At 39.8% G+C, this 15,266-nt stretch overlaps 1 protein-coding gene across 9 annotated transcripts in view; it reads right to left on the reverse strand.

Moving 5' to 3' along the window:
* Positions 1-223: 223 nt before the first annotated feature.
* SAP130 (Sin3A associated protein 130) overlaps positions 224-15,266 on the reverse strand; it is an 80,112-nt gene continuing 65,069 nt past the window's right edge. For 8 of the 9 annotated variants that reach the window (XM_047083289.1, XM_047083287.1, XM_047083284.1 and 5 more), the window contains 5 exons: positions 13,244-13,492; positions 12,953-13,078; positions 1,893-1,996; positions 695-808; positions 224-437 (listed from right to left, as the gene is read on the reverse strand). In XM_047083289.1, coding sequence (XP_046939245.1) covers positions 279-437; positions 695-808; positions 1,893-1,996; positions 12,953-13,078; positions 13,244-13,492 — 752 coding nt within the window. In that variant the 3' untranslated portion in view covers positions 224-278. The remainder of the gene's footprint in view (positions 438-694; positions 809-1,892; positions 1,997-12,952; positions 13,079-13,243; positions 13,493-15,266) is intronic. The other variant, XM_047083285.1, reaches the window with a different exon arrangement.

Below are 15,266 nucleotides of genomic sequence, written 5' to 3' on the forward strand. Positions count from 1 at the left end.
GTCACTGATTCTCACTGGCAGACACCGATGCATCAGGAGTCGTTTGTGACACAGCGAGTTTAAGAGGGATATGCCTGAAAGAGAGAATGGAGTTCACTGCATCAGAACAGCTCTGATCCATTTGTGCCATTGGGTACCATGGGTCCCTCTGCTTTCTTGTGTGAATTAAGGAACACTTCCTTTTTTTCAATGTTCCATTTTGAAAAGAACCAAAACCCTCCCCCCACCCGCACCATCATTCTTCATAAATTGTTTCCAAAGTCCTGATTCTTCTGGGTCTAGACTTTCTCCTTTCGCTTCAATTTTGACACCTTCTTGACAGTCCCATTCTTGTTTAGAAGCTTCAGGACACGGTCTTTATGATCTAAAACCTTAAGCATGGAGTCTCTGGCCTCACTGATCTGGTCCATCACAAGTTTACACCGCTGCATATTTCCCTGCAACAGAAGACATCATCACCAATCGGTAATCAGGAGACCACCAGGCTTTTAAATAACTTCACCTTTGGACTGAGGCCATTCTGAGGCTGTCATATAAAAAAATGTTTTAGTCTTTCTTGGTATTGCAGGTTGAAGTAAACAGTAGGTTTTTACTAAATAAGTTAGTGAAAGAGGTAGGGAAATGGGAGAAGTAAGACCATTACGTAGGGATAACCCCTTAAACTGGATGGTCAGAGGGAAGGGCTCAATCAAACCTGTATCAGTTCGTTTATTCGGTGCAGATCATCATCAGTGGCCGCCTTTTTCTTTGGGATAATCCCTTCCTGTAGGTTGGTGAGTCTTTCATAAACATCATGCTCCAGATTTGTCTGCAACACACAAGAGGAAGGGCATCATGACCTCAGAGGTACTTTTCCTGAGTAACGTCAGGCAGATGCACCCACCTTGAATCACTTCTGTAAACTGGTGTGAGAACTGTGTGGGTGATAGGATCCTTTCTCCCGAGGACTAGGGCGCTAACGTAGAGCAAGGGAAACTGTTCAACAACGATTAACAGAACACTGCGTCACAGAGTCCATCTTCAAGGATAACTTTTAAATACTGCCCTGAATTCACAACTGCTCTAAAAAAAAAGTCTGAAGGTTTCAGAGAATATGCTTTTCTAAAGTACAAAAAGTAGCCACGGCACTACTTTATTTTTAGATACTCATAATAGACCATGTTCTTCACATCAGTGCTACTCCAAAGATGGAAAACTTCATGAGGTTGTTTTGACTGATGCCCCTTCACCTTCTTGGTGAAGAAGAAGTCCCACCCTAGGGTGATGGAAACAGACACGTAACACCAGCCAACATTGTACACACATGAGATCAACAGCAGTTTACTAGTCGATATACTCACAGCCCAGGGGAGGAGGACACCACACACCATGCAGGGCCATGCAGGGGCTGCACTCAGGAACAGAGTGAACAAGCAGTGGCTGTAGGAGGCAGGCTTTGTAGTATTAAGAGGGAGAGGTGTCCCCTAGTTCCCATGGGAGGATGAGACAGCTTATTTGAACAATATTGCAAACTGGCAGGGAAATAAATCCCACTAATCAGGAAGAGGTGGGAGCTGAGCCTGGTTCCCGTGATAAGGAGCACTGTGGGCAGCAAGGGTTTACAGTCAGGCCACTTGAGGCTCTCTGTTTCAGATTCATGGCAACACAAAATACTGAAGCTTAACAGGGTTCAATATATTTTGGTTCCGGGCATCAGACTAAGATATGTTTGAACTGTATCTCTGGGATGGATATAATAATTATAATATTACGTATTAGACATAAAAACTCTGCCATCACCCAGATGGAAATGCTTCAGAATTACTCAAAAGGAAACACTATGAATACGGATGCCTCTGGCACCTGTTCCTCATGTCAGCAGGACGTAACAACTTTACTAGAACTCCACCTACCAGCTGTAGCAACTGAGCGGCACAGAGGTGAACTTTCCAGCCTTGAGCACGACAGGACACCCCTTTCTGGTTAGCTATTTCCTGCAGCATAGCTTTCTTCTCTTCTGGAGCCATAAAAAAATAAAAAGTGTATTTCAATTTTTATAAAGCTAAAAGAATTCGGGTTCAAGCTGCTGAGGTGCTACTATGTTATCAAGAATGTCTTCACTTAAATATCTTTATTTAAATAACTCCTTTGCATTGAAGTCATTAGGAATAGAGGTCACAACATGAATCAAAGTTTCTCCTTTTGTTCATCCCCAAAGAATGCCATAATGACGTACTCTGCTAATCTAGAGAGTTCAAAAGAGAGCAAATTAATGTTTTAATCTCTTAAAGGAAGGGAACTGGTCTGTGGTTGCTTAGAGCCCTTGCTCATGTGTGATGCTTCCAAGCCTGTGGAGAACTGGGCATGAAGTTTTAGAAGAGTTTTGCTGTTATCTAGATGTTGGAGAAATGAAAGGAATCAAATTTGTATAACATTTCACATTTGGATAGAAAAGTCCAGTAACCAGAACTGTAGTAAAATAAATATGAAACGTATCATCTGGACTGGGGAGGGATAAACTAGGATAGAGGGGTACTTGTCAAAGGTGAGTTTAACTGTGTATGTGAAGTTTTAATTACTGTTTAGCTATAACTTAAAATGTATTTACAGATTAACAGATCATTAAAAATTATTTTAAAATATTTTTAAAATTTTACTTTATTATTTAAAAAAATATTCTTGAAAAGACTGTCTATGTATTTGTCAAAACCCACAGAATGTAGAACACCAATACTAAGCCTTAATGTAAGCGATGAACTTTAGGTGATATTGATGTGTTCATGTATGTTCATCAAACACACCAAATCTACCATTGTGGTGGGGATGTTGATAGTGCGGGAGGCTATGCATGTGTGGAGCTGAGGGTACATGGGAATCCCCGTACCTTCCATTCAATTTTGTTGTGAACCTAAAACTGCTTTAAGAAGTTTATCAATTAACCAACCCCCCCCCCCCCATGGCACCTGAGTGGCTCAGTGGGTTAAGCATTCAACTTTTGCTCATGATCTTGCGGTTCACAAGTTCAAGCCCGGCATTGGGCTCTGTGCTGATGGCTCAGAGACTGGAGCCTTCTTTGGATTCTCTGTCTCCCTCTTTCTCTGTCCCTTCCCCACTTGTACTCTGTCTCTTTCAAAAATAAACCTTAAAAAAAACCAAAAACTACCTAGTAGGTAAATATTAGCATGCATATGATTTAAAGACTTTTTAAACTTTTGAGGCAATTGGAGATTCACATGAAGTTGTAAGAAATAACACAGAGATCCTAAGTACTCTACCTGGTTTCCCCCAGTGGTAACATCTTGTAAAACCACAGTACAATGACACAACCATGATGATGATGCAGCCTATTTAGATTTCACCAGTACTTGGTGTACTGTACTTGGGTATTTCATTTTAGACATTAAAAAAAACTCTTTACTTTGAAATAATGATGGACTCAGAGGAAACTGCAAAGATGGTACAGGGATACATCTGATAAGAGACTTGTATGTAGAACATACGAAAAATTCTTACAACTCCATAATACAGAGATAAATTGTGTAAAAAGTCAAAGGATCCAAACAGACATTTCTCCGAAAAAGATATACAAATGGCCAATAAGTACGTTCTAGTTTCTGGCTATTCCAACAAAAGTTGCTATGAACAGCTGTGCAGATTTTTGTGTGGACACAGGTTTTCACTTTTCTGGGTAAATGCCCAGGAGTGTAAGGTCATATGGTAAGTGTATGTTCTGGTTTTTATGAAACTGGCAAATTGCCTTCCTGAGCAGCTAGCTGGGCAAAGCGTGCAAGACAACTGACTTGTGGAATGACAGTGCACCACTGATCTCTCCAGTGAAAGAGAAAATTTTAGTAACTATTTAAACCTCTGGGAAGGCACATTAAGGGAAAACAGAAATGCAACTCTACTCATGCAACATATATTTAAGCACATCTGCGGTAAGAACAGAGAGTCCATGGTATCTGAATCAAGACCATTTCTCTGTTTCTCTCCCAGCTCAGTGAGGTGGATACCCCATGTGGACTGCAGCAGCCCAGAACATGGGGTTCCCTTCCCTCCAGCTGCCAGGTGGAAGGCGATCTTCCCAGGAGAAGCAGGTCATCAGGATTTCCCATCCTGACCCCTGCTACCTGCTGCTGAGGCTAAGTACTAGGTGTGTACAGCTGAGATGCAGGGGTTCTCTTCTGTTCAATCCCTAGTCCAGAATGGAGACTGTACCCAAGGCAAGTGTGCTAAGAACACTGGGGCCCTGGGAACCCTTTTCCCGCTTTTTGAAGTGATGGTTTTATGCTAGGAGAAGCAAGCCAAGAGGACCCCAGGCTGCTCACTCCTCTTCCCCTCCACTGGATGCTCACCTCCTAGAGAAGGTTGCTCACCTTCAGAGAGAAGGTTGCCATTGTCCCCACCCCACCTCCAGAGTCCTTGCTCAGAGATTCTACCTGGGGCGGGGGGTGGGGAATTGGCCATAAAACAGGTAGTTTCTAATCTTTTTCCAAAGCAACAGGCTCCATGTGCCACAGACTATGAAGCTGAAACCTAAAGGCACTCCTAGGAACAGTGGGTTCCCATAGTATAGGAATAAATGTTAGGGAGGTGTCTCAGTGGTTTAGTCTGTTAAGCGTCTGACTCTTGGTTTCTGCTCAGGTCTCATGATCTCATGCTTTGTGGGTTCTGTGCTGGCAGTGTGAAGCATGCTTAGGATTCCCTCTCTCTCTTTCTCTCTGACCCTCCCCACTCACACTCTGTCTTTCAAAATAAATAAACAAACAAACAAACACATTTTATGGTCATTTTCCATTCTAGGACCTAATGAAAATATTATGTCTCCTTAGACAGCTCTTGGCTTGACAGTTTCTCAGACTGTCCTTGATTCTGATGACCTTGACAGTTTTGAAGGGTACTGGTAAAGGAATTTTGAAAGATGCCTTTCTATGTGGATCTGTCTGATGTTTCTCAGGATTAGAATGCAGTTATGAGAGGAGATACAGAGGGGAAGTGACAACGCCATCAAAAACTATGAGGGGTACACACTCCAGTATAATTAACATTAGGTGTACAATATAGTGATTCAACAATTCTATACATTTCTTAGTGCTCATTAGAAGTGTACTCTTTTTTTTTTTTTAACGTTTATTTATTTCTGAGACAGAGCATGAGTGGGGGAGGGGCAGAGAGAGAGGGAGACACAGAATCTGAAGCAGGCTCCAGGCTCTGAGCTGTCAGCACAGAGCCCTACGCGGGGCTTGAACTCACAGACCATGAGATCATGACCTGAGCTGAGGTCGGATGTTTAACCGACTGAGCCACCCAGGCAGCCCAGAAGTGTACTCTTAATCCCCTGTACCTACTTCATCCATCCCTCCTCCCCAACTTCCCTCTAGTAACAATCTGTTTCATCAGTTTGTTCTAGAATTATAATTAAGAGTCTGTTTCTTGGTTTGTCTCTTTCTTTGTTGTTATTGTTTTTTTTAACATTTATTTATTTTTGAGAGTGAGAGAGACAGAGCATGAACGGGGGAGGGGCAGAGAGAGAGGGAGACACAGAATCTGAAGCAGGCTCCGGGCTCTGAGCTGTCAGCGCAGAGCCCGATGCGGGGCTTGAACTCACGAACTGTGAGATCATGACCTGAGCTGAAGTCAGATGCTTAACCGACTGAGCCACTCGGGCGCCCCTGTTTTGTTTTTTTAAATTCCACATGAGTGAAATCATATGGCACTTGTCTTAGCATTATACCCTCTAGATTCATCCATGTTGTTACAAATGGCAAGCTTTCAATCATTTTTATGGCTGAGTAATATTCCCTTGGGTATATATATCACATCTTTATCCATTCCTCTATCAATGGACACCTTGGTTGCTTCCATAATTCAGCTATTGTAAATAATGCTGCAATAAATATAGGAGTGCATAAATCTTCTCAAATTAGTGTTTTCATACTCTTTGGGTAAATACCCAATAGTGGAATTACATGATATGATAATTCTTACTTCTAATTTTTTTTAATGTTTATTTTTGAGAGAGACAGAGTACGAGTGGAGGAGGGGCAGAGAGAGAGAGACACAGAATCCAAAGCAGGCTCCAGGCTCTAAGCTGTCAGCACAGAGCCCAACACGGGGCACAAACTCTGGAACTATGAGATCATGACCTGAGATGAAGTCAGATGCCTAACTGACTGAGCCACCCAGACGCCCTATTTCTAATTAAAAAAAAAAAGGTTTATATATTTTTGAGAGAGCGGGAGAGCAAGCGAGCGTGTGTGAACAGGGGAAGGACAGAGAGAAAGAGGGAGACAGAGAATCTCAAGCAGGCTCTGCACCATCAGTGCAGGGCCCGAACCCACAAACCATGAGATCATGAGACTTGAGCTGAAATCAAGAGTCAGTGGCTCAATCGACTGAGCCACCCAGGCGCCCTTCTATTTTTAATTTTTTAAGGAACCTCTATACTATTTTCCACAATGGCTACACCAGTTTGCTTTCCCAACAACAGTGCACAAGGGTTGCTTTTTCTCCACATTCTCCCCAACATTTGCTTCTTTTGTTTTTGATTTTAGCCATTCTGACAGGTGTGAGGTGTGGTAGCTCACTGTGGTTTTGACTTGCATTTCCCTGGTGATGAGAGATGTTGAGCATCTTGTCATGTGTCTGCTGGCCACCTGCATGTCTTCTTTGGAGAAATGTCTGTTCATGTCTTCTGCTCATTTGTTGCTTAGATTATTTAGGTGTTTTTGGTGTTGAGTTATAAAAGCTTTTAACCTTTTATCAGATAGGTCATTTGCAAATATTTTCTACCATCCAGTACACGGTCTTTTAGTTTTGTTTCCTTCACTGTGCAGATTTTTATTTTGATAGGGTCCCATAGTTTATTTTGGATTTTGCTTCTCTTGCCTCAGGAGACCTATCTAGAAAAATGTTGCTATGGCCCATGTCAGAGAAATTACTGCTTGTGTTCTCCTCTAGGATTTTTATGATCTCACATTTAGATCCTTAATCAATTTTGAGTTTATTTTTGTGTATGGTGTTAAGAAAGTGGCTCAGTTTCATTCCTTTTTAAAAAATTTTTTTAAAAATGTTTATTTATTTTTGAGAGAGAGAGAGAGACACAGTGAGTAGGGGAGGGACAGAGGGAGGGAGATACAGAATCTGAAGCAGGTTCCAGGCTCTGAGTTGTCAGCACAGAGTCTGACATGGGGCTTGAACTCCTGAACCATGAGATCATGACCTAAGCCAACGTCAGACACTGACTGAGCCACCCAGGTGCTCCAACAGTTTCATTCTTTTACATGCAGATGTCCAGTTTTCCCAGCATCATTTGTTGAATGGACTGTCTTTTTCCCATTGGATAGTCTTGCTTCCTTTGTCAAAGACTAATTGACCATATAATTATGGACTTATGTCTGGGCTATTTTTTTCCATTAATCTAGGTTTCTATTTTTGTGCCAGTACCATACTGTTTCGATTACTATAGCTTTGTATTCTATCTTGAAATCTGGAATTGTGGTACCTCTAGTTTTTCTTTTCCAAGACAGCATTGGGTATTCAGGGTCTTTTGCGATTCCATACAAATTTCAGAATTATTTGTTATAGTTGTGAAAAATGCTGTTTTATTTTGATAGATATTGCATTAAATCTGTAGACTGCCCTGGGTAGTAATGGCATTTTAACAATACTTGTTCTTCCAATCCATAAGTATCTTTCCATTTTTGTCATATTCAATTTCTCTTATTAATGTTTTATAGTTTTCAGAGTACAGGTCTTTCACTTCCTCGTTTAAGTTTATTCCTAGGTATTTTACTATTTTTGGTACACCAGTAAATGGAACTGTTTTCTTAATTTTTCTTTCTGGTATTTCATTAATAGTACATAGAAATGCAACAGATTTCTGTATAATTATTTTGTAACCTGAAAACTCACTGAATTCATTTGTTAGTTCTAATAGTTTTTTGGTGGAGTCTTTTGGGTTTTCTCTATATATGTCATCTGCAATTAGTGAAATTTTTCCTTCTTCCTTCCCAATTTGGATGCGTTTTGTTTCTTTTTCTTGTCTGACTGCTGTGGCTAGAACTGCCAGTTATATGTTAAATAAAAGTGGTGAGAGTGGACATCCTTGTCTTGTTCCTGTTCTTAGTGGAAAAACTCAGTTTTCACCACTGACTGTGACGTTAGCTATAGGTTTTTCATATATGGCCTTTATTATGTTGAGATATGTTCCCTCTAAACTTACTTTGTTGGAAGGTTTTATGATGAATGGAGGTTGCATTTTGCCAAATGCTTTTTCTACATCTATTAAAATATTCACATGGTTCTTATTCTTTCTTTTATTAAGGTGATGTATCACATTGATTGATTTGTAAATAATGAACCACCCTTGCAAGCCAGGAATAAATCTCACTTGATTATGGTGAAAGACTTTTTAAAATATATTGTTGGATTTGGCTTGCTAGTATTGTTGAAGATTTTTGCATCTATGTTCATCAGAGATACTGGCCTATCCTTTTGTTTTGTGGTGTCTTTATCTGATTTTGGTATCAGGGTAATGCTGGCTTCACAGAATGAATTTGGAAGTTTTCTTCCCTCTTCTATTTTCTGGGATAGGTTGAGAATAGGTATTAACTCTTCTTTAAATGTTTGGTAGAGGGTGCCTGGCTGGCTCAGTCGGTAGGGCATGCAACTCTTGATCTCGGGGTTGTGAGTTCAAGTCCCAAATTGAGCATGGAGTCTACTTAAAACTAAAAAAAATTTTAAAATGTGAATGTTGAATAGAAGTCACCTGTGGAGGCATCTGGTCCTGGACTTTTGTTTGTTGGCAGTTTTTTGATTACTGATTCAATTTCATTGGTGGTAACCGGTCTGTTCAAATTTTCTATTTCTTCCTGACTCAGTTTTGGGAAGTTATAGGTTTCTAGGAATTTATCCACTTCTTCTATGTTGTCCAATTTGTTGGCACATAATTTTTCATAATATTCTCTTATACTCCTTTGTATTCTTATACTCCTGTGGTGTTGGGTTATTCTTTGTCCTGTTTCATTTGTTTTTGTTTATTCAAATCCTCTGTTTTGATGATTCTGGCTAAAGGTTTATTAATTTTGTTGATGTTTTCAAAGAACTAGCTACTGGTTTCATTAATCTGTTCTATGGTGGTTTTTTTTTTTTTAAGATTCTCATTTATTTCTGCTCTAATCTTTATTTCCTCCCTTGTACTGGTTTCAGGTTTTTCTTCTTTTTCTAGCTCCTTTAGGAGTCAGATTTACTTGAGATTTTTCTTGCTTCTTGAGGTTGGCCTGTATTACTATGAGCTTCCCTCTTAGAACACCTTTTAATGCATTCCAAAGATTTTGGATTGTGTTTTCATTTTCATTTGTCTCCATGTATTTTTTGATTTCCTCTTTCATTTCTTAGTCGACCCATTCATTTTTTTAGTATTATGCTATTTAACCTCCATGTATTTATATTCTTTCCAGCTTTTTTCTTGTGGTTGATTTCTAGTTTCACAGCACTGTGGTCAGAAGAGATACAGGGTATGACTTCAATCTTTTTTACTTTGTTGACACTTGTTTTGTGGCCCAACATGTGATCTGTTTTGAAGAATGTTCCATGTGCACTTGAAAACAATGTGTATTGTGCTGTTTTGAGATGGAATGTTCTGAATGTATCTGTTAGATCCAACTGGTCCAATGTGTCATTCAAAGCCACTGTTTCCTTGTTGATTTTCTGTTTGCACGATCCACTGATGTAAGTGGGATGAAGTCCCCTACTATTATTGTATTACTATTGACTATTTCCTTTATGTTTGTTATTAGCTGCTGTATGTATTTGTGTGCTCCCATGCAGGGTACACAAATATTTACAACTGTTATATCTTCTTATTGGATTGTTCCCTTTTATGATTATATAGTGTCCTTCTTTGTCTCTTTGTTTTAAAGTCGTTTTTGTCCAATATAAGCATTGCTACTCCGGCTTTCTTTTCACTTCCATCTGCATGATCAATGCCTTTTCAACTCTTCACTTTCAATCTGCTTGTGTCTTTAGGTCTGAAATAGGTCTTGCTTTTTAATCTATTCTGTCATCCTATGTCTTCTGTTTGGAGCATTTAGTTCATTTACATTCAAAGTCATTATGGACAGATATCTATTTGCCATTTTGTTACTTGTTCTATGGTTGTTTTTGTAGTTTTTTTCTGTTCCTTTTCTTCTCTTGCTCTCTTCTCTCATGGTTTGCTGGCTTTCTTCAGTGATATACTTGGATTCCTATATTTGTTGCATATCTACTACTAGTTGTTGACTTGTGGTTATCATCAGTTTTATATGTAACATCTAATGCATACAGCAGTCTACACTGACAGTCACTTATGTTTGAACAGAAGAGTGCATACTATTAGCATGATGCGTCATTATTCATGTTGACCTTGAACACCTGACTGAGGTGGTGTTTGTAGGGTGTGTCCACTGTAAAGTTACTCTTTTCCCCACCAAAGTACACTTTGTAAGAAAGTCTCTATGTGCAGATCCCACTTAAAGACTGGAAATTTCTTCCCCTTGAACATCTTTTTGTGCATGCCATCCGTGTTATCCTCTTTGGTGAAGTGTCTCTTCATGCCTTTGTTCATTTTCTAATTGGATTATTGTTTTTATTTACTGTTAAGTATTGAAAGTTCCTAATACATATATTCTAGATATGAACCCTTTATCAGATATGTGGTTTGCTAGTATTTTCTCCTGGTCTATAGTTAGTTTATCTTTTTATCCTGACAGAGTCTTTCAGTGATAAGAAGTTTTTATTAAGTCCAATTTATTTTCCTTTCCTTTTGTGGACAGTGTTTTTGGTGTCGTGTCTAGGAGCTGTTCACCATGCCCTAGGTCCTGAAGACTTTATCCTAGGTTTTCTTCTAAAAGTTTTATAGTTTTACATTTAATATTTAAATCTATTATCCATTTCGAGTTAACTTTTGTATAATGTGTGAGGATTAAGTTGAGGCTATTTCTCTCTCTTTTTTTACACTTATGGATGTCCACCACCATTTGTTAAAAATAAGAAGATTCTCCTTCCTCCACTTAATTATTTTTCCATTTGGTCAAAAATCAGTTGAGCATATTTGTGTGGGTCTATTTCTGCATTTTCTATTCCATTCCAGGCACTTACATGTATATTCCTCTGCAAATACCACCCTGTTTAAACTACTATAGATAAACTATATGCTTTAATAGCAGAAAAAACGATTTCTCTTATTTTTCAAGATTATTTTAGCTATTCTAACTTTTTATACCTTTCATGTAAAGTTGAGAATAAGATTTACTATGTTTACAAAAATCTTTCTGTGAGTCTGTTAGGAACTGTATCAAACAAACCTACTGATCTAGGGAAAACTGACATCTTATGTTGAGTTTCAAATCCATGAATGCTGCATGTCTCTTCATTTATTCAGATCATTTTTGTTTAATATTTATTTTTGGGAGAGGGCAAGTGGGGGAGGAGCAGAGAGAGGGGGCCAAAGGATCGAAAGTGGGCTCTGCGCTGAAAGTCTGACAGCAGTGAGCCCAATGTGGGGCTCAAACTCACAAACCACAGATACTCAGATCTCTTTAGTCAGCATTTCATAGTTATTAGCAAACATGTATGTTTTGCTAGATTTATACGAAAATTACAATTTTAGTATAAAATTGTATCTAAAATTACAATTGATTTGTGTGTTGACATTGTATTCTGTGACCTTGCTGAACTCATTTACTACTTCCAGGAGTTTTTTTAATGGAATCCTTGAGATTTTCTATGTAGACAATGATGTCACTTGCAAACAGAGATAGTTTTATTTATTCTTTTCCAACCCATATAGTCTTTTTATCTCTTCCTTGACTTATGGCGTGTCTAGAACTTCCACTACTAATCGTGAGTTTGTTTCCTGTGTTGCTTATTGTTCTGTTTTTTTTTCTTCTTCCTGTGAATTACCTGACCAATTTTCAATATTCCATCTTGATTTATTTATATGAACATGATTTTAAAGCTTGGGCAAAGTAGATCAATAAAGTTGAATAGTCAAGAGACCATCTGGATCAACACTTTCAGTGGTCAGATTACCTTTCCTGAGATAAATTTTTGCACAGCGAGTCCCAGGCAGTAGTAACAATCCTTCCGTATGGCATAAATGTTATCAGGCTATACTTTACAATATTTTCCTGCTATGACATGGAACTCCTGTGCCGTGAAGAGATGTTTATTACTGGGCCACTCCCTGCTTCCACCAAAGGCCACCACTCTCTCGTATCTGGAAATCGAGCCTCTTTCTAGACCTCAAAGTCCACTCATAAGAACTGCTGGACATGCAGCCACCTCTGGAGTTCCCTTCAGAGACTGAACTATCAGAAGCTTTACCCCTGCTCGCAGACATTATAGTCCATACCATCTGATTCATCTTGAGGATTCAAGGAAACCATCAGAGATGTTTCCAAGTAGAATTTATTTGAGGGAAGGGGAAATGTGATCAATTCTCTGAAAACTTACACCACTCTGTGCCATGATTATATCGGAGATTAATGATGCTTTTAAAGTCTACCGTCTCGTAGAAATATTTGCAGATATTTGCAAGTACTATCGGCTATTTTTACTATATGTGGGTTTATGAAAATGTAATTCTCAAGTACAACCACAACAAAACGTTTACTGAAGGCTTGCCCTAGACCATTTCAGGAGCTTCACATGTTAAACAAAAGGTGTTTTGGAAAATAAACTTCCTGGGGCTTCCAATGTATCTCTCAGCATCCTAGGGACTAATGTGGACTATGTCACATTAGTGACAATAACAATAACAATAAAGCTTTTCTGTAACTACCCTGGGGGCTAAGGAGGTCACTGTGTCACCCCCTGGGTTTTCTGGAAACTAGAAAACTGTAATTCTGTCTTTCTACTCTACTATGATTACCATACAGTCAAGTGAGACCAATTTCATGCATTCACAATGGATGTTTCTGGGGAAACTAACCTTTGACCCGGACATCACTGTACCGCTGAAAGTGGTGGTAAGCAGCTTTCCAAGGGTTCCGATAGTGACGGAGCAAAGTAATGGGAGGTCTCGGACGCACTGGGACATACCTCACACCTTCTTCATCTATTCAGAAGAAAAGAAAAGGAAGACATTAAATAACTTATTATATATTGTCAAGAATCCTCAAGATATAACTTTAAGAAGGATTATGGGAACAGCCTCGGGGATGGACTCCCGACTTAAGTGGGAAAGCTTCACGTGACAATAGCTAGCCCAAGTGACCATTACCAATATACTCCTTGGGTGGAGACTTGCGCTTCTCAGCCTTCACCAAAAGACTCTTGGCAGTGGACTTCTCATCGTCAGTGCTGTTCGTCTCCATCATATCCCCTTCTTCTGTAGAAATCACGTGCTGTTGCTTTCGAGGCTTTTTCCTTGGAGAGGCACCAGGTGGTAGGTCACTTGTAGGCATGGACAGGTTGTTAGCCAGCAATGCGAGAGATGGAGACACAGTGCTGGTAGCCAGGGGGGGAACTGCTGTCATAGGAAAAAGAGCACATACATGTGTGAGAGAACCCACGCATTATGGGTAGCTTCACTGGATTTGTAACCAATGAGAATGGCTAAGACAGAAAAGAGAAGTAACATTTACTGAATCTTCCTATGTGGCTGGTAGTGTGCTAAGCACCCTACTTGTGGCAGAGGGTGCCGACTGCTCCCTAATACATCATGATTTCACCATCCTTAAATGAGGACCCTTACACCTGTAGATGGGCACTCTGCCACTCAGCTGAAAGACTATTTACTAGCCTCCTTTATAGATGGGTGTGGCCATATGAAATGAAAACAGAAGTGTTTTGTAGCATTTTTTTATAAGTGTCCTTAAATGAAGGTGTGACCTTCTACTCCTTGTCTTCTGTCACCCTGGAACTCAGATACAATAGCTGGAGTTCTAGCAGCTCTCTTGAATCTAAAGCATGAGGGTCAAACTAGGGGTGGTAGGACCTTGGATCTCTGATCCTATGGAGTCCAGTACTATCCCTGGACTGTCTGCTTGAACCGTCTCTGCTATGGAGGACACTAGGCATGTTCCTCAGGCCTGAAGTGCTCCTTTTCCAGATATCCGAATAGCTGGCACTTCATCTTTTTAATGCCTCTATTCAAAGATGACTTCCTCAGTGAGGCCCTCCCTTTAAAACTCTTCTTAAATTCATAGCTCCGACTTTCCCTCACATAGCCACACCTCACTTTATTGTGCTTTGCAGATACTGTGCTTTTCGAAAATTGATGCTCTGTGGCAACCCTGTGTTAAGCAAGTCTACCAGCACCGTTTTCCCAATAGCATCTGCTTGCTTTGTGTCTGTGTCACATTTTGTTAACACTTTTTCATTATTATTATATTTGTTATGGTGATCGTGATCAGTGATCATGACTCACTGAAAGCTCAGATGATGGTTAGCATTTGTTAGTAATAAGGTATTTTTAAAAAAAGTTTATTTTGAGAGAGAGAGAGAGAGAGAGAGAGAATGAGTGGGGGAAGGGCAACGGCAAAGAGATAGGGTGGACAGAGGATCCAAAGTGGGCTCCATGCTGACAGCAGAAAACCCCATGTGGGGCTCGAACTCACGAATGGTGAGATCATGACCTGAGCTGGATGCTTAAATGACTGAGCCGCCCATATACCCCAGCAATAAAGTATTTTTAAATTAAGGTATGTATATTGTTTTTAAAGACATAATGCTATCACAGGGTGCCTGGATAGCTCAGTTGGTGAAGTGTCTGGCTCTTGATTTTGGGTTGGGTCATGATCTCATGGTTTCTGGGATGGAGCCCCGTGTCAGGCTCTGCACTGACTCTGTCCCTCCCCTGCTTGTGAGTGCACGCTCCCTTAAATAAATAAACATTAAAAAAAAAAAAAAAAGACCTAATGCTATTGCACACTTATTGTGTAAACATAACTTTTACATAAAATTCATTTGACTTGATTTACTGTGATATTCATTTTACTTTACTATTATTATTTTTTAAATGTTTATTTTTGAGAGACAGAGTACAAGTGGCGGAGGGGCAGAGAGGGAGACACAGAATCTGAAGCAGGCTCCAGGCTCTGAGCTGTCAGCACAGAGCCCGACACGGGGCTTGAACCTATGAACCTCGAGATCATGAGGTTGGACACTTAACCTACTGAGCCACCTACGCGTCCCTTATTTTTTTAATCAAAAATATTTTTTTTAGCATTTATTTCTTTGAGAGACCGTGCATGCAAGTAGGGGAGGGGCAGAGAGAGGGAGACAAAAGATTTGAAGCAGGC

Source organism: Lynx rufus, unplaced genomic scaffold (assembly GCF_022079265.1).
Source record: "Lynx rufus isolate CCGP_SWC_20201006 ecotype Redwood Valley unplaced genomic scaffold, mLynRuf1.p SCAF_2, whole genome shotgun sequence".
In the NCBI taxonomy this organism is placed as follows: Eukaryota; Metazoa; Chordata; class Mammalia; order Carnivora; family Felidae; genus Lynx; species Lynx rufus.